This window comes from Oncorhynchus nerka, linkage group LG2 (genome assembly GCF_034236695.1).
Source record: "Oncorhynchus nerka isolate Pitt River linkage group LG2, Oner_Uvic_2.0, whole genome shotgun sequence".
Classification (NCBI taxonomy): Eukaryota; Metazoa; Chordata; class Actinopteri; order Salmoniformes; family Salmonidae; genus Oncorhynchus; species Oncorhynchus nerka.
Genome location: NC_088397.1, coordinates 68,460,446 through 68,486,194, shown reverse-complemented (window position 1 = coordinate 68,486,194; position 25,749 = coordinate 68,460,446). Strand labels below are relative to the sequence as shown.

The window sequence follows — 25,749 nt, the reverse complement described above, 5'->3', positions numbered from 1 at the left end:
ATACAATTGCATGTACAGATAAATAGTTAAGCAGTTCCTTTGTAAGATAACTCTTTTGTAAGATACATTTTTTAGATGAAACATGTATGGAAACAGGTGAATTAACACTCCTCAGTTAGCAGGCTCAAGCAAGCTAAAACCCACATGGTAGCAATAACTAACTTACAGAAATTGTTTTCAAGGTAGAAATAATTTAAACACACTTTGCTATAGGCTACTATTTATTAGTTAACAAAAAATCATGTATGTCATATAAAATATTTTCACCCCACCCAGTATTGTAATCAAAACTTACCAGAAAGCATGTAGTCCTTGGCTCAGACAGTGTAGTAGTATGGGCTCAATAGGATCTCATTAGTGTGCAAGATCTTGAGAATCAACTGTACATGTGATGTAAGAGTGCACTGTGCATGCAGAGGGTTGCAATTCCATTGAATTGTGGATAGTTTAACCAAAATATGCCACAAGACCTAGAATTGCTTTGTGTATCCCACAAAAAAGGTTCACTGTTATAAGCTAACTTTTTGATGAATTTAATCAAAATTACCCAGATTCTAGGGCTTAACTTCCCATGGAAAATGTCTGGAAATTTACGAGAAAGTTTCCAACTCTTTGCAACCCACATAGCAGAAGTGACCTGGGATCCTATCAAAGCAAAACCTCAAGTGTAGCCCAGTGTTTGTTTGCTCATCTCTCCAAAAGGGCAAGGGTCCGTTTAACAGCGATGAGAACCATAGATCACTTTTATTTGTGCATATCTATATTGGACAGGAGTACTATGGCCTACTTTGCAGATTGAAATTGGGTAAGTTGTTAAGTATAGTGAACTGTTTATTTTCTCCTTCACTTTTCACTTCCTGATTAATAGTCATCCTCACCACTGCTGACCCCTCCCTTTGCTTTGACCCCTCACTAACTTTCACACCACCCTGCTCTAACCCACTGTTAATGGCATGGCACAGCACAACCCTACACCTTAACGTCCATAATGAATGAAATTATTAATAAGTTATTAACTATGTGTCTCTGTATGTTGGCCATACAAATGCTGCATGAGGACTAACCCTGCGTTTGTTTCTGTTGGCCCGCTGGGCTGTACTAACCCACCTCACTCCACCAGCAGCTGGATCTCAACCAGCCACAGAAAATACTGGACGACCAGAGGAGGGTAGGTACTAACCCTGACCGTAACATGAACACAACCATAAACCATCAATCCTGAACCCCAACTAAAACCTAAACAACTGGAGGACCCTAACATGAACATAATAGTTTCAGAGGAGGATAGGTAATACTGAACCTAACCCTAACAGAAACCCCAACACTCATTCTATGATGAAGAATGACCCCTGAGATTGTTAGGCTTTCACCCTAGCCTGAACCCTCAACCTGTCACTGAACTCTACAGATTGTTTGTACTAACCCCACTGCAGCCCTTTCCCTACAGTTGTGGTTAGCTGACTTGGTGCACATCATACAGTATAATCATGGTTGACTTAATGTGTTGAATAGATAAGCTTGTATTTCAGTGACTTTTTCTTAACAGTCTACAATACTGACTGGGTAATGCTACCTAGCACAGGCGAACAAACCTAAACAACATATGTTACCTTCCCACCTCCACACACTTGTCTCCAAGGAACCTAGGAGTGGAGGTAAAGGATGTGAGCTCATGTTTGTGGAATGTGATTGGATGATTGGCTCTCAACGTGTGATTGTGTAGCTCATTTCACACAATGCCCATTCGTCTGCCTCCTGCCAGTGACAGATAAGGTTCTATTCTCTATGGTGCTGATGCCGACAGGTTTCTGGATTAGTCATGCCGATGGTGTGGGAGGGATGGCCCCCCTGCTGGCCTGTCTGAAAACAGCTAGGAACCAAATTCCCGTCGTACTTCTACCAGGGATAGAGATATAACAAGCTTGATGACTGATCTTTACCTGTGTTATTGGTTGTTTATTCAATACGTGAATGAGAATGTCGGGAGAGTAATAACACTATAGACATTTAACAGATGCTTTATCCACAGAAACATAGGTGGCCACCCTGGTGTTTTCAGAACCCTACGCCAACCAAACCAAACTAGGCATCGGAACTCAACTCTAGTCTTCATCTTTGCGAAACTATACTACTTAAGTGCAGTTCATGCACACAATGTTTATTTGGATTGGCCCTGGCAGTCTACCTCATGTCCCTTCTCTCTTCAAACTCCTTTAATCAGTTCAAGTGGGCCTCATTGACATGATGATGGATATATGGTGCACATAATGTACACACTGTATGATAGACTCCCTCTCAAGTCTCTTACATCATCACACTAATACACCACCATTTCCCTCTCTCTGAAGGGTGAGGCGCTGAGGCAGATTCTGGTCAACCGTTACTATGGTAACTTCCATAGTAGGAGTGCTGGGCGGAGGGACAGCCTGACGGCCTTCAGCAACGCAACCCTGGTTCCAGTAGGACCCGGCAAGAGCCAATCAGGTGAGAGCACCTCTCTGTCGCTTGGTATGGTATCTATATATAGTATTTATTGATCTGTCATCTCCTTTGTTTTGTCTGCTCTCTTTGTCTCTCTGTCATCTTCTCTGTGTCTGTCTGTCTCCTCTTGTCTCTGTCTGTTTTCTTCTCCATCTCTCTCCCTGTCTGTCCATGGTTTTGGATGAAAAGGTTAACTCAGGTAATTCTGATCCCGCGTACAATCGTACAAGTTTGTTTTGTACATTTTTATGTAAGTTGTCACAAACTGTTGTATAAGTAATTTGCCAGATACAGATGAACAAAATTAGTGAAACTAAACTGTCAAAAAAGCATGAGTTTCATTCTAGTGCACACAGGAACCAAACATGACAACGTTGCATATTCTTCTGACCTCATTCTGAACTCTGGACTTCTGCCACCTGCCAAAGAAAAGACTCCTCGATATTGACACACACACATAAACATTCCCACATACCATCATGCGATAATGCAACTTTGAGAGGTGAAAGTCTGTCTGTGATGGATGGTGGTGGATAGGGATATTGATATTGTTTCCCAGACAGGTCTTCTCATTATCTCTCTATTATATAACCAATAGGCCTATCTACACACACACACAGAGGTCTAGGTCTTGTCCGGCCCTGTGACTGTGAGCACACCAAGCACAACACTGTAATCTCCTCATAATAAGCACTGCGTGATGATCTGACCTCACTATTTCAAGTCAAAATATTGAGTTTTCTATGTAGTGTTGTCAACATATAGGCCTATGAGTCAGTCACCAGGATGGAGATGAAGTGTTGTCATGTATTTCTATATAGCTGTGAATTTAGATGTAGTGTTATCACATTTAACATGGTGTCAGCTGTACTGTTTATTGATATAGCGTGACATCATATTACCCAGTTATAGCATATCTAATTGCCCAGCCATGTTCATGTCAAACAAAGTACTAGTACTGTTAGACCCCTGTGCCTCTTATGGGAATGGGTTGAGAAATAAGCCTAGTTCCTGGTTCACCATGTCTCCCATGTGAACCAAGACACTGCCTGGCAACCCTCCAGACCATAGCAAGTCAACCCACCCCTCCCTTGTTTGATCCAGTTCTGGCTGTTGGTAGGCGACAGACTACTACTTCCTGTGAAAACGGCCTCCTGGTTGCACCTGTTGCAGAAACGAGAGTCCGGACGTCTTAGCACTGTGTGTACGTGTGTGTGTGTGCGTGCCTGCGTGCCTGCCGCTGGTCAAGGCTGCCAAGGGCGTTATCAATAATACTTGTGTTAACGCGTGAAATAAGCAGAATAGGCCCTATTTTACATTCTCACAGGAAAGCCCCTCTTGATGTTTTCTTATCAAATAAAAGTATATATTTGAAATGTGGCAAACGTGCATTCACTTTCTAATTCTATATGCAAGTACATTGTAAATTAATATGTAATGGTTCGACAATGAAATACACATGTAGGCAACTGCCTGGAAGATGGCACTTTCCTATTTCGCCAGAGGTTCCATGTGATTGAGTAGTTTGGAAGTAAGATTTTAGATATAAAGATTTGAAACCTCTCCTTATTGCTATCAGTCAGGAGAACAGGGAGAATCACACTCCTGACCCTTCACCTCTGACCCCTGTCCCTCCCTTCAGGTCTTGGTGGTATGGGGGCCCTGAGTCGAGGCGAGATGAGCCTGTCAGAGGTACAGTGTCACCTGGACAAGGAGGGAGCCTCCGACCTCGTCATAGACCTCATCATGAACACCACCAGTGACCGCGTCTTCCAGGAAAGCATCCTATTGGCCATCGCCCTGCTGGAGGGTGGGAACACCACCATCCAAGTGAGTCTCAGAGCCACTTGTCAATCAAAATGATGTGGGTGTGTCAGGAGAATCTGAAGCCCAATACATACCTGAATGGTGAATCCAAACAAACATTTTTTAAAGTGCATTTCACTACCATAAAGATGCATCATTGGTCCAAACACACTTCACAGATGAGAAAAAAGTAAGGAGAAAGATACAGTGCCTTCAGAAAGTATTCACACCCCTTGACTTGGCAAGACCTGCAAATGGTTGCCTAGCAATGATCAACAACTAATTTGACAGAACTTGAATATATATATTTTTTAATTGGTAAATGTTGCACAATCCAGGTGTGGAAAGCTGTTAGACTCACCCAGAAATACTTCCAGCTGTAAACGCTGCCAAATGTGATTCTAACATGTATTGACTCAGGGGGTTGAATACTGTTTCTATTTTATACATTTTTTTATAAATGTTTGAGTTTTTCTTCCCCTTTGACATTACAGAATATATTGTGTAGATCGTTAACAAAAAAATGACAAATCCATTTTATCCCGCTTTGTAACACAACAAAATATCAAGGGGTATGAATACTTTCTTGAGGCACTGTCAGTCCTTGGATAGGAACAGTACCAGGCTTTTTGTAGACCTTCCACTGCATTGGTCTATCATGTACTGGCATGCTCTGATCCTGTATAAGGCAGCCATTTTACGTTAGTCCACACCCCTCCCTCCCTCCCTGCTCCCTTAGAGGATGGCTCACCATGCCACACAACACTTCTATACTTTTCCTGATAGAACTGAGCCACTGTAGAGTTTACTGGCAACGTCAAACAATCCTATGAGGCCATGGGGAATGATTGAACTGAAACTGAGGCACATGACCGCTGCTCTATCTGGATTATTTACCAGGGAGACATTTTAGAGACGCATATGTTTGTACTGTATATGTAACTAAACTCAGCAAAAAAAGAAACGTCCTCTCACTGTCAACTGCATTTATTTTCAGAAAACTTGTATGATCATAACAATATTCACCAACTGAGACATAAACTGAACAAGTTCCACAGACATGTGACTAACAGAAATGGAATAGGGGGGGGGTCAAAATAAAAAGTAACAGTCAGCATCTGGTGTGGCCACCAGCTGCATTAAGTACAGCAGTGCATCTCTGCCTCATGGACTGCACCAGATTTGCCAGTTCTTGCTGTGAGATGTTACCCCACTCTTCCACCAAGGCACCTGCAAGTTCCCGGACATTTCTGGGGGGAATGGCCCTGGTCCTCACTCTCTGATCCAACAGGTCCCAGACGTGCTCAGTGGGATTGAGATCTGGGCTCTTCGCTGGCCATGGCAGAACACTAACATTTCTGTCTTGCAGGAAATCAGCTTTATCATGCAGTGTCGTTTTGTTAGATAAAATCCTTCTTTATATCCCAAAAAGTCAGTTTAGTTGGCGCCATCGATTTGAGTAATCCACTCATTCAACATGCCAAGATAGGGATCTGGAAAATCTACCCCTACACTTTGTTTCAACAAGTCAAAATACATTTCTATTTAATCCTCAGATACCCTAAAATGTAATCAAACTATAATATGTCATACAGAAAGAAGTATGTTCAATAGGAAACCAATATTAGCAGGTGCGCGTTGTCTTCATGGCGCACCTAGACTGTGTCCCTGTAGTAAAACTGATTATATATTCCTTTGGAAGAAACAAGCCTGAAACCTTGAACATTGAGTGCTGACACCCAGTGGAAGCCATAGGAATTGCATACTGGGATCTAGATTTAATTATTTCCCTATACTTTCCATTGTAGGAGCATGGGCTCTCAACAACAATGAAAAAAAATTCTGGTTTGTTTTTGTTTGGATATTCTCCTAGCATATCTATTGGGTTATAGTCTCCTACATTATTTTAACATTTCTACAAATGCCAAGGTGTCTTCTTTCCAATGGTACCAATTATAAGCATATCCGGGTTTCAGGGCCTGAGCTACAGGCACGTCAGTCAGGCGGAGATTGAGGAGAAAGGACCCTAGCCTGAAGAAGTTTTAACGACCGTTCCACAGGTGCATGTTCATTCATTGTTGTGGGAAACGGTGTTTAAACCCTTTACAATGAAAATCTGTGAAGTTATTTGGATGTTTACTAATTATCTTTGAAAGACAGGATCCTGAAAAAAAGGACATTTCTTTTTTTTGCTGAGTTTGTGTTTGAATGTACTATAATTTCCCCCTGATGTTGAACAGACTGTGAAGGTACACTACTGGTCAGACGTTTTAGAACATCTACATGTTCAAGGGTTTTTCTTTATTTTTACTATTTTATACATTGTAGAATAATAGTGAAGACATCAAAACTGTGAAATAACACATTGAATCATGTAGTAAGCAAAAAAAAAGTGTTAAACAAATCAAAATATAGTTTATATTTTAGATTCTTCAAATAGCCACCCTTTGCCTTCATGACAGCTTTGCACACACTAGGCGTTCTCTCAACCAGCTTCATAAGGTAGTCACCTGGAATGCATTTCAATTAACAGGTGTGCCTTGTTAAAAGTTCATTTGTGGAATTTCTTGACTCCTTAATGCGTTTGAGCCAGGCAGTTGTGTTGTAACAAGGTAGGGGTGGTATATAGAAAATAGGCCTATTTGGTAAAAGACCAAGTCCATAGTATTGGAAATAAAAGCTCAAATAAATAGATAGAAAGGACAGTCCATCATTACTTTAAGACATGAAGGTCAGTCAATCTGGAACATTTCAAGAACTTTGAAAGTTTCTTCAAGTGCAGTCGCAAAAACCATCAAGCACTATCATGAAACTGGCTCTCATGAGGACCGCCACAGGAAAGGAGGACCCAAAGTTACCTCTGCTATAGAGGATAAGTTCATTAGAGTTACCAGCCTCAGAACTTGATTCTCAAAAACAAATCAAAATACATTTTATATAACACTTTTTTGGTTACTACATAATTTCATAGTTTAGATGTCTTCAGTATTATTCTACAATGTAGTAAAAATAAAGAAAAACCCTTGAATGAGTAGGCGTTCTAAAACTTTTGACCGGTAGTGTATATTGTAGACTGTGGAGGTATATTTGTTTGTACACTGTAGATCAGCCCCTGTACCGCTGAGCCCCTTGTGGAATAACCCTTCCCTTCATAATGGGCTCATAGAGAGGAAGGCACATCTTGTTGTGGGTGGAATCATCATTTCATAGATCTACCACCCTGCACCCCTCCACGCTTTTCTGCATCCATCAATTTAAGCAGCCAACCTCACTAATGGTTGTTTTGGCAACGCGTTGCCTACCTACTTCTCTGCATACAGAAGAGAAATTAAAAAGAGCAGATTCAAGTGTGTGTGCATGTGTGAACAAGCCCGCTGCATTTATCTGTCTATCTTGTCTCTGTCTGCCTGCTCCTCTGACTGTCTGCATAAACGGGGGCAGCTTGCGTAATCAGATTAGGGGTGAGGAAGCCACTCTAGCAGAGATAATGTCCTGGCTTCCCACGGCTGCAGCCTGTCTCCCTCCCTGCCTGTTGCAGAGATAATCAGGTGACCAATGTTACATAAGGCCTGTGTGAATGAACAATGTCTCAGGCTTCAAAACATTCCAGCTCTCTCAGCCCAAACTGGGTCATTTTGGGTCTCTGAAGTAGGGCAGTAGGGAGGACTGGAGCTTCTCTTCTAACAGTTGTTTTGTACTGAAACATTGAGTGGAAATTTAGAGGGGTAAATACTGAAGTATTAATGCTAACGAGGGTATACATGTTCTCTAAAGTACTTTGACATAACATACTGTAGCAGTTCATGAATGCAAACCAGTTTGGTAGGCTAGATATTTGCTTTCTGACCCAGTTACTTCTGCATATGCTCACTCGCTGTAACCTCCACGCAGTTGTCATCAGTGGTGTCTGGACTGTCCTGTAGAGTGAGAAACCTGAGGTCACACTAGAAAACGTGTTTCTTAGAAACCTCCAGGTTGACCTTTTTTAGACTGATTAGCTGGACAACAGTTTCAACTTTTGAAGAAATAGGGTTAGCATTACTAATGATTTCTCAGACATATTTAACTCGATAACCTTTTTGACTTTTAACATTAATTTGCTATTTGTCTAAATGTCCACTAGCATAATGTTTTTGTACTATTCACTCAGATTCAGACCACTTTTCTAGCCTCTACCTTTTTCACAGATGATAAACAGAGGATGGATAGATAGAGATCAGTCTATTCTGTCCCTTTTGAACAAGGGATCTACTCTTGAGTTCTTTAATCTGTGTTGATGTGTCTCGAGCCCAGACACCTGTTCAGGGTAGAGGCCTGGGATTGTGTTCACTCACGTAACACTGTTAACCATTACCTCCTGACCTACATATCACACAGAAATAAACCTGACCATGTACTCACTCACCCGCTCAATCACTCCCTCACTTACACCTTTCTCTCTCACTCACTCTGTCAGCCACTGGGCAGGCCATTAATGACTGAGAAATTGACTTTGGTCCCGTTTGTGAGGTTGATCGTGCGGTAGGATTTTAACAGTGAAGAGGCATACAAGGAAGATGTGATTTTTCTTGCCAATATGAGGATAAAGATCCGGCGAACTGTACAATTATTTACATAATCAAATAAACAGGACGAGGAACAGAAAGGTAAACTGACATGAATAACAGAGCTCTAACAAAAGAAAACCCAGGCTTCAATCATGCCTGTGAACCCGGCAGCATTACATTTACATTACATTAAAGTCATTTAGCAGACGCTCTTATCCAGAGCGACTTACAAATTGGTGCATTCACCTTATGACATCCAGTGGAACAGTAGTGCATCTAAATCTTTTAAGGGGGGTGAGAGGGATTACTTTATCCAGAGGGATTACTTTGCCGACCTGTTACCTGTAGGTCTCGCAATTAAATGCTTATTGTAGCAACACCCATTACCCAGAATGCATCACAAAACATACCAATTACCTAATTGACAATCAAATTCAATAAAGGTATGAAAAATGGCATACAAACACATTCAGGTAATATATTCACATGATAAATATCCACACATCAATGACAGTCAATAAATGTGCTTCTCATAATCAACGGGTTTTAATCAATATCTGGACATACATAATCAAGCAAGACTTTAGATCATGTGACATATGTCATAATCTCAATCTTCACTCCGGCGAACTTAATTTATTTTCTTTTAACAATCAACGTCAGTCACTTTGTTGCAGGAAATGTTAGATTGTTCCTGCATGCCACACTTCTTCCTGTGACAGCTACTGCTGGAAGAGAGAAGAGAGGGAGGTAATGGTTGTGTGAGTGGTAATTGGGTTGTGGCACAAACACACAAGTGGTGACTTGTAACATTTCAGCAGTGGTCGGGCACCTGCCGTAAAACCCACAAGTTATACCTTCCCGTGTCAGGGCAGAGAGAATAGGAAGAAGAGTAGGAGATGAAGGAACAGGGAAGAGGAAGAGTCAAGAGTTCTGGCAGAAGGATAGGTGGAAGATTGAAACAAGAGGCTAGTTCAGGGTAAGAGAGGACAAAGGGGTGTCGGTGGGAAAAAAAGAGAATTCAGTGGAAAGAGGAGAGTAGGAGAGCTGCAATTCCAGTTAGTCTGTGTGGTGCTGCCTGATGTGTGTGAGGGAGAAAGAGAGAGGGAGAGAAAGAGAGGGAGTGCAGATATAAATAGCTGTTATATAACATCCCTTTGTTGATGCCAAGTGGCAGAACGGAAGGAGTGAAGGGAAAGCGCTGTGACCTTGTTTTTCAGAGGCACCCTCCCCCACCTCTCCTCGCCCTGCCTCGCTCCCAACTCTTATTCTGCTCAGGGTTCATCTCCATGGTTACAGACAGGCTCTCTGTTTACCCAACACTCCAGGGGACTCCTGAAACTCCCCATCCCTTGTTTCTCTCCATTCTCTACTCCTCACCACCATGTCTTACTTAACATACTCAACATCAATCTGTCGAGTGTTGGCTCTGTTCCAGCACTCGTTTTCTAAATCCTGTCTAAACACAGATGGCTTTCTTTTTTTTTTTTACCCCTTACACTTGTGGAAATTAGCCTATATGGATAGGGCCCAATTGAAGTGTTTCTAACAGAAGAAATATAAAAGGAATATGTATCACCATCGTAGCAATTGAAAGAGAACACTTTGGAGAGTATGAGGAAATTATCAGACCAAAGGTGAGGATACAACAGTTCACCTGTCACAAGACTGAATCCAAACATTACACTTTTGATTTTATTTGCATTTGATATTTTCTGTACTTTCACAGCATTTATCAATAACAAAATCTGAAAATCGGGTTGGAACCTAAATTATATTGTAATTTTTTTATTTCTGAACAGTGACATAATTTTTATTAGTTCCGTTCCACTGTTCCGTCCTGCAAAATAAAGTTCTGAACAAGTTCGGGACAAAAAGGAACACCTCATCATTATTTTCTATGGAGCGAGCAAGCTATAGTTGTTTTAGCCTAGGGAACCAATAGTTTATGGGTGCTATCGGCTGCCTAGGCTATAGTTGTTTTAGCCTAGGGAACCAATAGTTTATGGGTGCTATCGGCTGCCTAGGCTATAGTTGTTTTAGCCTAGGGAACCAATAGTTTATGGGTGCTATCGGCTGCCTAGGCTATAGTTGTTTTAGCCTAGGAACCAATAGTTTATGGGTGCTATCGGCTGCCTAGGCTATAGTTGTTTTAGCCTAGGGAACCAATAGTTTATGGGTGCTATCGGCTGCCTAGGCTATAGTTGTTTTAGCCTAGGGAACCAATAGTTTATGGGTGCTATCGGCTGCCTAGGCTATAGTTGTTTTAGCCTAGGGAACCAATAGTTTATGGGTGATATCGGCTGCCTAGGCTATAGTTGTTTTAGCCTAGGGAACCAATAGTTTATGGGTGATATCGGCTGCCTAGTTTATAGTTGTTTTAGCCTAGGGAACCAATAGTTTATGGGTGCTATCGGCTGCCTAGTTTATAGTTGTTTTAGCCTAGGGAACCAATAGTTTATGGGTGCTATCGGCTGCCTAGTTTATAGTTGTTTTAGCCTAGGGAACCAATAGTTTATGGGTGCTATCGGCTGCCTAGTTTATAGTTGTTCACTTGTGCGATGGACAGACAAGTGTACGGCACGAGAGGCGACTGAAATTTGGCAGGTGGGGAGAAAGTGAGCGAGGGTGGAGGAACGTTGGGCATCTTGTTATGACGTGCATTATCTGAATTAGGCCCAGAGAATTTTACCTACGGAGGAGCGGCTTCTATGGAGGAACTTTCAACTCCCGATAGATGGACCAGAGCTAGCTAGCTAACAAGCTTGTGTGTGCAGTGCGGCACCAGAATTAAAAACACATCTCACCTTTTTGTAGTTAATAAATCCAATGTGAAATGTGATAATTATAGTATCCTTAACTAGCATTGAAGAAGTTTATACATTTTTCTTGAATAATCTCTCCCTAATTTCTGAATCACGCTTGTAATGACAGTAGGCTACAGTAGCCTAAGCTTCGGAGGGGGAGGGGCACATGCACGCACGCACACACACTGGCAAAGATATTCAACTGGCAGGCAGGCACTGGAATAAGTTTGAGTGACAGAGTGAGGGCTTTGGCCAGAACATAAAATAATGTTATTAACTGATTCCCATGCTTTGAAAATAACAGTTCTGTTCCGGAGCAGTATAGATCTCTTTCATTCCCTTTTCTGATTCTGTTCCTATAAAAAAGGACGTTATTTTACGGTTTTATGTTCCCTGAACCGGTTCCAACCCCTGCTGAAAATACTGCATACATTCAGCAACATAATAACAATATTCATTGACATTTTGGAGTAGGTGCAGGTTAAGAAAAAACTATTTCAAGGGTTTGAGTGAGAGGTCTAATTGGTTTCTCCACCTCTCCAAACTGTGCACAGTTCCTAAGTAATTTATGACTCAAGTAAAGAGCCTTCAACTATAAGGTGTTTTTTTAGCTCTCCTAGCTCTGCCATTGAGGAACTGAGGCAAGCGTCCCCACCATCACACAATTTTAGTTGTTTATGCAATCCAAAAACGTTCCATTATAAATCGCAATCTGGGTCAGATGGGCATCATTTGAACTCTTATTCTATTGCCAACATGGCTCGCTAAGTTATGAAATACTTTCTTAGTGTTAGGCTTTCAAAAGGCACTTCAGACAAATATTGTAATTTTTGATTTGCATAGAATGTAGTCATGAGTGCTTTCAAGTGCGTGTTCCACTGCTTCACAATACGATGAATATATTCTCATTCTGTCCAGGACAACCCAGGGTATAACGCATGTCATCCTTATAACTGGATCAAACATAGAGATCATAAATGTTGATACTGTAAATTACATGAGTTTTCAAATATGGAAATGTGAAGTGCACATTTGGACTCATGGATGTCTGGTTTGCTTGTATGACATCAAAGTGGTATTTATTATAATCCTCAACGTCTAATCTTTCCAAACACATCGACTCCTCTCGATTTACAGCATTTCCTTCACTCTGACAACATCAAATGTCAAAGCACCCCAATTAGTGGGAGGGATGGGGGCATCTTGTCATGCGCGGTGCTCAAGTCAAAACCCATACAGCGCTGTGAAGCAGAGAACCTGTATAAGGGATGACGGGGGCTGTGAGTGGAAAGGGTTAATACCTCTGGCAACGCCATTTACTTGGAGGGGCTTTTGACACATTTCTGTGGCTAATAAAGTGACTATATCTATTATTCTACTGAAGTCTTATAAAAGGGGGATGTTTTTGATCATGCTGAAATGCAGAAGAAAGAACATATTACTTGTACCAGTGTGTTGTTGCAACGTCCATGACAAGGCAGTGTGTACCCTGTGATGCATGCCGTGTATCCTCCTGTTTGTGAGGAAGACCCCTGTCCTCTAGGATTTAGACGAGATCAGCACAATTCTTAGAAAGGGTCTAAGCCTCTTTCAGACAGACAGAGGGGGAAAGAGACGGATGGAGAGAGAGACGGGGAAAGAGGGGGGGATAGATAGAGGGTGAGTATGAATAACAGAGATGCTGTCGGCCGTAGACTGTGCCAGGTGTCTGATGCCATAACCTAACGCTCATTCAATTACAGTAGACATGATACTTCTCATCCTCACCACTGTCATACATCATTAGTGTCATAAATCCATCACAACCAAACTGAAGCCTCAACATTACCTCACAAAACTCCACCAAACCCAACATACCCACAACATAGTAACCCTGACCCAACCCAGATCCCAGACCCTGTCATCTCTGGCAACACTGCCAACTGAGTCCCATTTGCACATAGATATTCAACCACAGCCACCAGCTCAGAGTGGAGAGTAATGTGCCCTAGTAGTGAGAGGAAGCATGTCAACACAAAGGTGGGGAGGGAGTAGAGAATTCATTTGGTTGTTACATGAGAGCAGTGTAGTTTGAGAGGCATTTGTAGGCATTTTGAAAAGTTGTTTAGCAGTGGTCCAATATTTTACCAGCGTGAGTACTACTGTACAGTCAATGTGTTGAGCTTTTTCCTCAAATTTACTTTGTTAAAATCCCAAGCTACAATAAATGCGGCCTCTGGATATGTGGTTTCCAGTTTGCATAAAGTCCATTGTTGTTCTTTGAGGGTTGCCGTGGTATCTGCTTGAGGGGGTACCAGAGCGCCAAGTCTAGGTCCAAAAGACTCCTGAACAGCTAATCAAATGGCTACCCAGACTATTTGCATTGTCTGTCCCCCCCACCCCCTCTTTTACCCTGCTGCTACTCTCTGTTTATTATCTATGCATAGTCACTTTAATTCTAACTACATGTACATATTACCTCAATTACCTCGACTAACCTGTGCCCCTGCACATTGACTCTGTACTGGTACCCCCTGTATATAGCCTTGCTACTGTTGTTTTAATGCTGCTCTTTAATTATTTGTCATTTTATTTTTTGTAATGTAATCTATTTTTACATAACCAACAATGCAGTTAAGAAAAATAAGTGTTAAGGGCTTGTCAGTAAACATTTCACTATAAGGTATACCTGTTCTATTCGGCGCATGTGACAAATATAATTTGATTTGAATATACATAGCTTGATTATAATCAAAGAGAATTCTCTTGGGAGGTAATATGGTCGGCATTTAATTGTGAAGTATTCTAGGTCGGGTGAACAAAATTATTTGAGTTTCTGTATGTTATCACAATCACACCATGAGTAGTTAATCATGAAACATACACCCCCGCCTTTCTTCTTTCCAGAGAGTTCTTTATTCCTGTCTGCGCGATGTATTGAGAACCCAGATGGCTGTATGGACGGCGACAGTTTATCCCGAGAGAGCCATGAAACCGTGGATAGATGGCAGAATTTGTGCAAAACTGAAAGCGCAAACCATTGCATTTATCCATGGCAATGTGACTGGGAATATGACCGAATACAGACAGTGTAGTTATTCCCTCCGTAAGGCAATCAAACAGGCAAAATGTCAGTACAGAGACAAAGTGGAGTCGCAATTCAACGGTTCAGACATGAGACGTATGTGGCAGGGTCTACAGACAAGCACAGACTACAAAGGGAAAACCAGCCACGTCGCGGACACCGACGTCTTGCTTCCGGACGCGGCCCGCTACCAAGGACTGTGGGCTCTACTTCTCCGTAGCCCACGTGAGTAAGACATTTAAGTGTGTTAACCCTCGCAATGCTCCCGACCCAGACGGCATCCCTATCCCCATCCTCATAGCATGTGCAGACCAGCTTGCTGGAGTGTTTACAGACAGATTCAATCTCTTCCTATCCCAATATTCTGTCTCCACTTGCATCAAGATGTCCACCATTGTTCCTGTACCCAAGAAAGTGAAGTTAACTGAACTAAATGACTATCGCCAGTAGCGCTCACTTCTGTCATTATGAAGTGCTTTGAGAGTCTGGTTAAGGATCATATCACCTCAACCTTATCTGACACCATAGATCCACTTCAATTTGCTTACTGCCCCAATAGATCCACAGACGATGCAATCGCCATCACACTGCCCTATCCCATCTGGACAAGAAGAATACCAATGTAAGAAGGCTGTTAATTGACTATAGCTCAGCATTCAACACCATAGTACCCTCCAAGCTCATCATTCAACTCGGGGCCCTGGGTCTGAACGCCGGCCTGTGTAACTGAGTCCTGGACTTCCTGGAAACAACACCTCCACTTCGCTGATCATCAACACAGGGGCCCCACAAGGGTGCGTGCTCAGCCCCCTCCTGTACTCCCTGTTCACCCATGACTGCATGGCCACGGACTCCTCAAACTCAATCAAGTTTGCAGATGACACAACAGTAGTAGGCCTGATTACCAACAATGACGAGACAGCCTATGGGAAGGAGGTGAGGGCCCTGGGAGAGTGGTGCCAGGAAAATAACCTCTCATTCAACATTAACAAAACAAAGGAGCTGATCATGGACTTCAGGAAACAGCAGAAGGAGCACGGCAGCGCAGCGCAGTGGACGTGGAAAGTTCCTCGACGTACACATTACTGACGATCTGAAATGGCACCCGATGTAACAGGAAGGCCAAAAATATCATCAAGGACCTCAACCACCGAGCCACGTCCTGTTCACCCTGCTATCATCCAGAAGGCGAGGTCAGGCAGATGCATCAAAGCTGGGTCCGAGAGACTGAAAAACAGCTTCTATCTCAAGGTCATCAGACTGTTAAATAGCCATCGGTAGCCGGCTTCCACCAGGCTACGCAACCCTGCACATTAGAGGCTACTGCCCTATATACATAGACTTGGGATTACTGGCCACTTAAATAATGGGACACTAGTCACTTTAATAATGTTTTAATAATGTTGTAATTAATAATGTTCTTAATTCCATTATTTTACTTTTTGATTTGTGTGTATTTTTGTGAATTGTTAGATATATATATTTTTTTATTTCACCTTTATTTAACCAGGTAGGCTAGTTGAGAACAAGTTCTCATTTGCAACTGCGACCTGGCCAAGATAAAGCATAGCAATTCGACACATACAACAACAGACTTACACATGGAATAAACAAAACATAGTCAATGATACAGTAGAACAAAAGAAAACAAAAAGTCTATATACAGTGAGTGCAAATGAGGTAAGATAAGGGAGTTAAGGCAATAAATAGGTCATGGTGGCGAAGTAATTACAATATTGCAATTAAACACTGGAATGGTAGATGTGCAAGTAGAAATACTGGGGTGCAAAGGAGCAAGATAAATAAATAAATACTGTATGGGGATGAGGTCGGTAGATAGATGGGCTGTTTACAGATGGGCTATGTACAGGTGCAGTTATCTGTGAGCTGCTCTGACAGCTGGTGCTTAAAGCTAGTGAGGGAGATATGAGTCTCCAACTTCAGAGATTTTTGCTGGTCGTTCCAGTCATTGGCAGCAGAGAACTGGAAGGAAAGACGACCAAAGGAGGAATTGCTTTGGGGGTGACCAGTGAGATATACCTGCTGGAGCGTGTGCTACGAGTGGGTGCTGCTATGGTGACCAGGGCGCTGAGATAAGTCGGGGCTTTACCTTGCAGAGACTTGTAGATAACCTGTAGCCAGTGGGTTTGGCGACGAGTATGAAGCGAGGGCCAACCAACGAGAGCGTACAGGTCACAATGGTGGGTAGTGTATGGGGCTTTGGTGACAAAACAGATGGCACTGTGATAGACTGCATCCAGTTTGTTGAGTAGAGTGTTGGAGGCTACTTTATAGATGACATCACCGAAGTCGAAGATGGGTAGGATAGTCAGTTTTACGAGGGTATGTTTGGCAGCATGAGTGAAGGATGCTTTGCTGTGATTTAGGAAGCCAATTCTAGATTTAATTTTGGATTGGAGATGCTTAATGTCAGTCTGGAAGGAGAGTTTACAGTCTAACCAGACACCTAGGTATTTGTAGTTGTCCACATATTCTAAGTCAGAGCCGTCCAGAGTAGTGATGCTGGACAGGCGAGCAGGTGCGAGCAGTGATCGGTTGAATAGCATGCATTTAGTTTTTCCTGCGTTTTAAGAGCAGTTGGAGGCCACGGAAGGAGAGTTGTATGGCATTGAAGCTCGCCTGGAGGTTAGTTAACACAGAGTCCAAAGAGGGGCCAGAAGTATACAGAATGGTGTCGTCTGCGTAGAGGTGTACCAGAGAATCACCAGCAGCAAGAGCAACATCATTGATGTATACAGAGAAGAGAGTCGACCCGAGGATTGAACCCTGTGGCACCCCCATAGAGACTGCCAGAGGTCCGGACAACAGGCCCTCCGATTTGACACGCTGAACTCTATCAGAGAAATAGTTGGTAAACCAGGCAAGGCAATCATTTGAGAAACCAAGGCTGTCGAGTCTGCCAATAAGAATGTGGTGATTGACAGAGTCGAAAGCCTTGGCCAGGTCGATGAATACGGCTGCACAGTAATGTCTCTTAACGATGGCGGTTATGATGTTTTTTAGGATCTTGAGCGTGGCTAAGGTGCACCCATGACCAGCTCTGAAACCAGATTGCATAGCGGAGAAGGTACGGTGGGATTCGAAATGGTCAGTCATCTGTTTGTTAACTTGGCTTTTGAAGACCTTAGAAAGACAGGGTAGGATAGATATAGGTCTGTAGCAGTTTGGGTCTAGAGTGTCACCCCCTTTGAAGAGGGGGATGACCGCGGCATGAAAGAGATATGAAAGAGAGGTTGAACAGTCTAGTAATAGGGGTTGCAACAATTTTGGCCTATAATTTTAGAAAGAGAGGGTCCAGATTGTCTAGCCCGGCTGATTTGTAGGGGTCCAGATTTTGCAGCTCTTTCAGAACATCAGCTATATGGATTTGGGTAAAGGAGAAATGATGGGGGCTTTGGCAGGTTGTTGGGTGCTGGGCAGTTGACCGGGGTAGTGATAGCCAGGTGGAAAGCATGGCCAGCCGTAGAGAGATGCTTATTGAAATTCTCAATTATAGTGGGTTTATCGGCGGTGACAGTGTTTCCTAGCCTCAGAGCAGCGGGCAGCTGGAAGGAGGTGCTCTTGTTCTCCATGGACTTTACAGTGTCCAAGAACTTTTTTGAGTTAGTACTACAGGATGCAAATTTCTGTTTGAAAATGCTAGCCTTAGCTTTCCTAACTGCCTGTGTATATTTGTTCCTAACTTCCCTGAAAAGTTGCATATCGCGGGGGCTATTCGATGCTAATGCAGAACGCCACAGGATGTTTTTGTGCTGGTCAAGGGCAGACAGCTCTGGAGTGAACCAAGGACTAAGGATATTCCTAGTTCTACATGTTTTTGAATAGGGCATGCTTATTTAAGCTGTTGAGGAAGGCACTTTTAAAGAATAGCCAGGCATCATCTACTGATGGGATGAGGCCAATGTCATTCCAGGATACCCTGGCCAGGTCAATTAGAAAGGCCTGCTCGCAGAAGTGTTTCAGGGAGCATTTGACAGTGATGAGGGGTGGTCGTTTGGTCGCAGACCCATTACGGATGCAGGCAATGAGGCAGTGATCGCTGAGATCTTGATTGAAAACAGCAGAGGTGTATTTGGAGGTTGAGTTAGTTAGGATGACATCTATGAGGGTGCCCGTGTTTACAGATGTGGTGTTGTACCTGGTAGGTTCATTGATAATTTGTGTGAGATTGAGGGCATCAAGCTTGGATTGTAGGATGGCCGGGGTGTTAAGCATGTCCCAGTTTAGGTCACCTAGAAGCACGAGCTCAGAAGATAGATGGGGGGGCAGTCAATTCACATATGGTATCGAGGGCACAGCTGGGGGCAGAGGGAGGTCTATAACAAGCGGCAACAGTGAGAGACTTGTTTCTGGAAAGGTTAAGTTTTAGAAGTAGAAGCTCGAATTGTTTGGGTACAGACTTGGATAGCCTGCAGAGTTCTGTATTACTATCTTTGCAGTAGATTGCAACACCGCCCCCTTTGGCAGTTCTATCTTGGCGGAAAATGTTATAGTTAGCGATGAAGATTTCAAGGTTTTTGGTGGTTTGCCTGAGCCAGGATTCAGACACAACTAAGACATCCGGGTTGGCAGAGTGTGCTAAAGCAGTGAGTAAAACATACTTAGGGAGTAGGCTTCTAATGTTAACATGCCTGAAACCAAGACTTTTACGGTTACAGAAGTCAACAAATGAGAGCAGCTGGGGAGTGGGAGTGGAGCTAGGCACTGCAGGACCTGGATTAACCTCTACATCACCAGACGAACAGAGGATACTACTGCACTGTTGGAGCTAGGAACACAACCATTTAGCTACATCCGCAATAACATCTGCTAAATATGTGTTTGTGAGAGAAGTGTATGTGTGCCCGTAACATGGAAAATGTCACACTGTCCACCAAAGCTGGTCTGTTTTGATGTAGCCACGCAAAGCGTTCCTGTTTGTGTGGCTGTATGTTCCTTGTCTGTGTGTTAGGTAATTCCTTCAGCACTCCAGGGGTAGAGGGAGGAGGGGGGGGCTGTGACGAGCTGTTGTCTCCGGTCAGAGCCCTGCGGTGCAGCCTCTCCCGCCCCTTCCTCCTTCACCCAGGCCCCAAGGTCCCACCCACGCCCGTGCTGTCTAATAACAGAGGACAAGAGTGATGTGAGCAAAGAGGGAGATGGGGAGAGAGGGGAAGAAAGAGAGATGAGAAGATGCATTATTACTGAGAGAAGGAGATATGGAGGGAGAGCGAGAGAAAGACGGACATGAACACTTCAGCCCCCCATCTCTCCCATCCCTCCCTCCCTCCCTGTGTTGTGTTGGTTTCCAGGTTGTGAGGTTCAGTTAATCACTACCTCTCTGCACTATCCACTCTGTCATCAAGTAATCTATTGCACTGGGTCTTGCTGGATAGCACGAATACTAACCCATACCACACCACATTTGTGAGTGGTCTAGTACACAGTGGTGGGGGTTGGGGTGAGTGAGGCTGGGGGCTTTGGAGTCTGTTGCCCAAGGTCATAAATTCACAACGATAACGTTGTTTATTTGGAATAGATGGTGGTAGAAGGAGAAGTCACTCATCACAAGATGGGCAGGTCTCTAATCATGACACAACATAATACTGCTTTGTTCAAACTGCGTGATATTTTGATACTAAGGAAAGATGCTGGTGAGAATCTAGTGAGTTATCACTCACAATAAGTGAAGCTATACAGTGCCTTCAAAGTATTTGCATCCCTTGACTTTTTCCACATTTTGTTACAAATTATGATTAAAATGGATTATATATATATATATATATATATATATATATATATATATATAAAATAAAAAAATACTCTACTCTAATCTCAAAGTGGAAGAAAAATAATACTATTTTAAAGATGAATTTCAAATGTAACACTAATTTTGATTAGATAAGTATTCAATCACCTTTGGCAGCGATTAGATACAGATTAGATGGATAGTCTTTTTGGGTACGATCTTAGTACAATATTTGTTCCATTATTCTTTTTAAACTCTTCAAGCTCTGTCAAGTTGGTTGTTGATCATTGCTAGACAGCCATTTTCAAGTCTTGACATTAGATTTTATGCCGATTTAAGTCAAAACTGTAACTAGGCCACTCAATATTTTTATTCTATACAGTCTTCCTCCTTTTCACTCTGTCATTTAGGTTAGTATTGTGGAGTAACTACAATGTTGTTGATTCGTCCTCAGTTTTCTCCAATCACAGCCATTGAACTCTGTAACTGTAACTCTGTAAAGTCACCATTGGCTTCATGGTGAGATCCCTGAGCGGTTTCCTTCCACTCCAGCAACTGAGTTAGGAATGAAGCCTGTATCTTTGTAGTGACTGGGCGTATTAATACACCAGCCAAAGCGTAATTAATAACTTCACCATGCTCAAAGTGATATTCAGTGTCTTATTTGTTTTGTTTTTTTGCGTGGCATTGAAAAACTCCCTGGTCTGTGGTTGAATCTGTGCTTGGAATTCACTAATCGTCTGAGGGACCGTACAATTATCTGTATGTGTGGGGTACAGAGTAAAACATCATGTTACCCACTATTATTGCACACAGTGAGGCCATTAAAATGATTGTGACTTGTTAAGCACATTTTTACTCCTGAATGTATTTAGGCTTGCCATAAAAGGGGTTGAATGCTTATTGAATACTTAAGACATTTCCGCCTTAAATGTTTTTATTAATTTTGTTAAGATTTCAAGAACCAAAATTCCACTTTGACATGTTTGGATATTGTGTGGCACACAGTCTCAATTTAATCAGTTTTAAATTCAGCCTGTAGCACAACAAAATGTGGAAAAAGTCAAAGGGTGTGAATACTTTCTGAAAGTGCTATAGGACGTGCTACCTGTCCCAGACCTATTATTTGACCATGCTGGTCATTTATGAACATTTGAACATCTTGGCCATATTCTGTTATAATCTCCACCCGGCACAGCCAGAAGAGGACTGGCCACCCTTCATAGCCTGGTTCCTCTCTAGGTTTCTTCCTAGGTTTTGGCCTTTCTAGGGAGTTTTTCCTAGCCAACGTGCTTCAACACATTAGGTAAAAGATAATACAAAGAAAAAAACAAATGTTTTTTGTATTTTGTAAATGCAAGAGAATGTCCATAATGTATTATTCCAGCCCAGGCGCAATTTAGATGTTGGCAACTAGATGGCAGCAGTGTATGTGCAAAGTTTGAGGCTGATCCAATGAACCATTGCATTTCTGTTAAAAATGCTGTATCAACACTGCCCAAATGTGCCTAATTAGTTTATTAATAACTTTTCAAGTTCATAACTGTGCACTCTCCTCAAACAATAGCATGGTATTCTTTCACTGTAATAGCTACTGTAAATTGGACAGTGCAGTTAGATTAACAAGAATTTAAGCTTTCTGCCCATATCAGATATGTCTATGTTCTGGGAAATGTTCTTGTTACTTACAACCTCATGCTAATCGCATTAGCGCACATTAGCTCAACCGCCCCGAGGGTGGGACAATGATCTGTAGAGATCCTTAAGAGGTTTAAACTGGCCTTAAGCACACACACACTACCCCAGTTTATCAAAGTTTACATCTAACCTGGAAATAAGTCTAGTTATGCAACAAGCTTTCAGAACTGGCCTAGATACCAGCTGATAACATTTTCTCCCCCTCACTTTCTCCCTCCATCTCTCCCTACCTCTTTTACTCCTTTTTCCATTTCTCATATTTTTTCTTGTAACACTTTACTTTTGACACTGTGTCATAACATGTTATGACAATGTCATAACAGCTGACATAACCTGTCATAATATGGTTATAACACTGTCATGACCCATATATTTACACCTGTTGCCACACATATATTGCGTTATTTTATGGTTATTTTTGGTCCCAGCTCTGCATTTGGATGATCCAGAAGAAGATTGGGAGAATGTCATATGGTCAGATGAAACCAAAATATAACTTTTTGGTAAAAACTCAACTCGTCTTGTTTGGAGGACAAAGAATGCTGAGTTGCATCCAAAGAACACCATACCTACTGTGAAGCATGGGGGTGGAAACATCATGCTTTGGGGCTGTTTTTCTGCAAAGGGACCAGGACGACTGATCCGTGTAAAGGAAAGAATGAATAGGGCAATGTATCGTGAGATTTTGAGTGAAAACCTCCTTCCATCAGCAAGGGCATTGAAGATGAAACGTGGCTGGGTCTTTCAGCATGACAATGATCCCAAACACACCGCACGGGCAACAAGGGAGTGGCTTCGTAAGAAGCATTTCAAGGTCCTGCGGTGGCCTAGCCAGTCTCCAGATCTCAATCCCATAGAAAATCTTTGGAGGGAGTTGAAAGTCCGTGTTGCCCAGCAACAGCCCCAAAACATCACTGCTCTAGAGGAGATCTGCATGGAGGAATGGGCCAAAATACCAGCAACAATGTGTGAAAACCTTGTGAAGACTTACAGAAAACGTTTGACCTCTGTCATTGCCAACAAAGGGTATATAACAAAGTATTGAGATAAACTTTTGTCATTGACCAAATACTTATTTTCCACCATAATTTGCAAAGAAATTCATTAAAAATCCTGCAATGTGATTTTCTGTTTTTTTTTTTCTCATTTTGTCTGTCATAGTTGAAGTGTACCTATGATGACAATTACAGGACTCTCTCATCTTTTTAAGTGGGAGAACTGGCACAATTGGTGGCTGACTAAATACTTTTTTGCCCCACTGTAGAGGTGTCATAACCAGCAATAATGTAACACAATATTCATCACAACAGGTCTAAATATGTCATGACAGTGTTAGGACCATATTATAATGGGCTATGTCAGCTGTTATGCCTTATTATGACATGTATGACTGTCGTAACATGTCGCTGGGTATCAAGTAAAGTGTCACCTTTTTTCTTATTTTCTTCCTTGCACCCTTTTTCCTCTCCCTGTGTTTCTGTCTCCCTCACTCCTTCCCTTCCTCTCTCCCTCCACCCTCTCCCCCTCTCTCTATCTGTGTAAGTAGGGCAGGCTTCACCCACTCGTTTTTCACCCTAAGCAGTGTGACCTGGCCTGTTCTGCCATTGGTTTGGAGTCTCCTCCCTCTCCCAGTAGACTGACCAAATAACAGGCTGAGGCTGACTATGGTCGTGGTCTAATGATTTTCTGCATGCATGGGGCACACAGCAATAAAGAGAGAGAGAAATAAAGAATTCCAGTCTTGAATCCCGTGTGTTGTCATTGACTGTTTGCACAGTAGAATATGGGTAAAAAACGATGTGTTTTCGACCAGTCTTCTCATGACTTTAAATGGCGTGTGGAGAAAAAAACCAGGTGACTACGTAGGTGGCTTTAGGTCCATTACCATCTCAATGGAAGTATTCAGTGTTAAAGTACCTATGTACATGACTTAAATTTCCCTTTTCTGAAGTATGTGCTGCAGAGTGTGTATGTGTTGATGATATGTACTTAGTGCTACTGTAAACACAACAGAGCAGGCCTGTCTTATTTTGATCCATTAGATCAATTACCTGAACCTCTGTGTTTTGACCAATGGTCATTTAGCAGATGCTTTTATCCAAAGCTGTCTTACAGTTATCACATTTATTTCTACTATTCGGGAATCAAACCCACAACTGTGGTGTTGTGAACACTTTCCTCCACGTAACCAACTGAGACTTCAACCATGTATGTTGTAATTAATTTGGTAAGGTAGGCTACACACAAGAATACACAAGCATGTGGCGTGAAATAACATTCCTAATTAACGTGACTTCCCTGTACCTTTTTTGTTTTCCTTTTGTGCTAGCATTCCTTCATCTGCCGTCTGACGGAGGACAAGAAGTCCGAGAAGTTTTTCCGTGTGTTCTATGACCGGATGAAGCTTGCCCAGCTGGAGATTAAAGCCACGGTGACGGTCAACACCAGCGACCTCGGCAACAGGAAGAGAGACGACGACTCCCCCGACAAGGATATGCCCGTCCGCAAGAAAGGTCAGAGGTCAACCAAAATCAAATGGCTGTCTCATATCAGCTGTTAATGGGTTTTGTATTGGAGTAGGAAGTTACACATAGACACTTATCTAAGGTCAATTTCTCTCTGAACACGTTAGCAATAAAACAAATAACTGCCATGAAGAAGTATTTATTTTTACCCCAGTACCTAGTTTTGTGATGATTTATAGACTTTGTGGGCTGGTTCTGTTGACCTCCCCTCCCCTCCCTGTGTCTCTGCAGCCAAAGACTCAGCGGTACTGGTGACAGATGAGGCGAGAGAGCAGCTGCTGGAGGCCTCGTCGGCCACTAAAAAAGCCTTCAACTCATACCGCCGTGAGGCCGACCCCGATGACCACTTCTCTACGCCTGATGGCACACCCAGTACCGGGGACAAGGGCCAGGATGATGGAGAGATGAGCTTTATCATCGTCATCATGCAGCCTATCCTGCGCTTCCTCCAGCTGCTCTGTGAGAACCACAACCGAGACCTGCAGGTCAGTCAGCCAGCCCAACACCAGGGGAAGCCAGCCCTCAGACACTGCCTCTTTAGTCTTATTTATACCTTACGTAAGATGGACGTGCTGAGGAGGGCATGCATCTTGCCGGTTCCTACTTTACTTACCTTTTTTTATGGATAGTTTTGCGTTAATCATTACTTTGTTTGCTTAGAATTTCCTACTACGTAGCCTGGTTAGTCAATAGCTGGATGTATCCTCCATTGAGCAGGTAATTGGCCCTGTGGAAAATCACTACAGCTCAGTCTTCAGGTTATCTACTGGTCTCCTGCTCCTGTGTGTGGTCTGTGTTAATTAGGACCAATTTCAAGTTTTCATTCAAATCGGTAATCGTCATTTTTGGAAGCCGATTTATGGCCGATTACATTGCACTCCACGAGGAGACTGCATGGCAGGCTGGACCACCTGTTACGCGAGTGCAGCAAGGAGCGAAGGTAAGTTGCTAGCTAGCATTAAACTTATCTTATAAAAAACAATGAATCTTAACATAATCACTAGTTAACCTCTCTAGGGTATGTGGGACGCTAGCCCACTTGGCCAACATTCAGTGAGATTGCAGAGCGCCAAAT

General features: G+C 42.6%; 1 protein-coding gene across 5 annotated transcripts in view; it reads left to right on the top strand.

The window, feature by feature from the left end:
- LOC115140382 (inositol 1,4,5-trisphosphate receptor type 1-like) overlaps positions 1-25,749 on the top strand; it is a 207,660-nt gene that overhangs the window by 97,526 nt on the left and 84,385 nt on the right. For 2 of the 5 annotated variants that reach the window (XM_065001811.1, XM_065001819.1), the window contains exons 40-44: positions 1,121-1,168; positions 2,349-2,484; positions 4,124-4,311; positions 24,479-24,662; positions 24,906-25,159. In XM_065001811.1, the coding sequence (XP_064857883.1) occupies positions 1,121-1,168; positions 2,349-2,484; positions 4,124-4,311; positions 24,479-24,662; positions 24,906-25,159 (810 nt within the window). The remainder of the gene's footprint in view (positions 1-1,120; positions 1,169-2,348; positions 2,485-4,123; positions 4,312-24,478; positions 24,663-24,905; positions 25,160-25,749) is intronic. The other 3 variants (XM_065001818.1, XM_065001816.1, XM_065001812.1) reach the window with 2 other exon arrangements.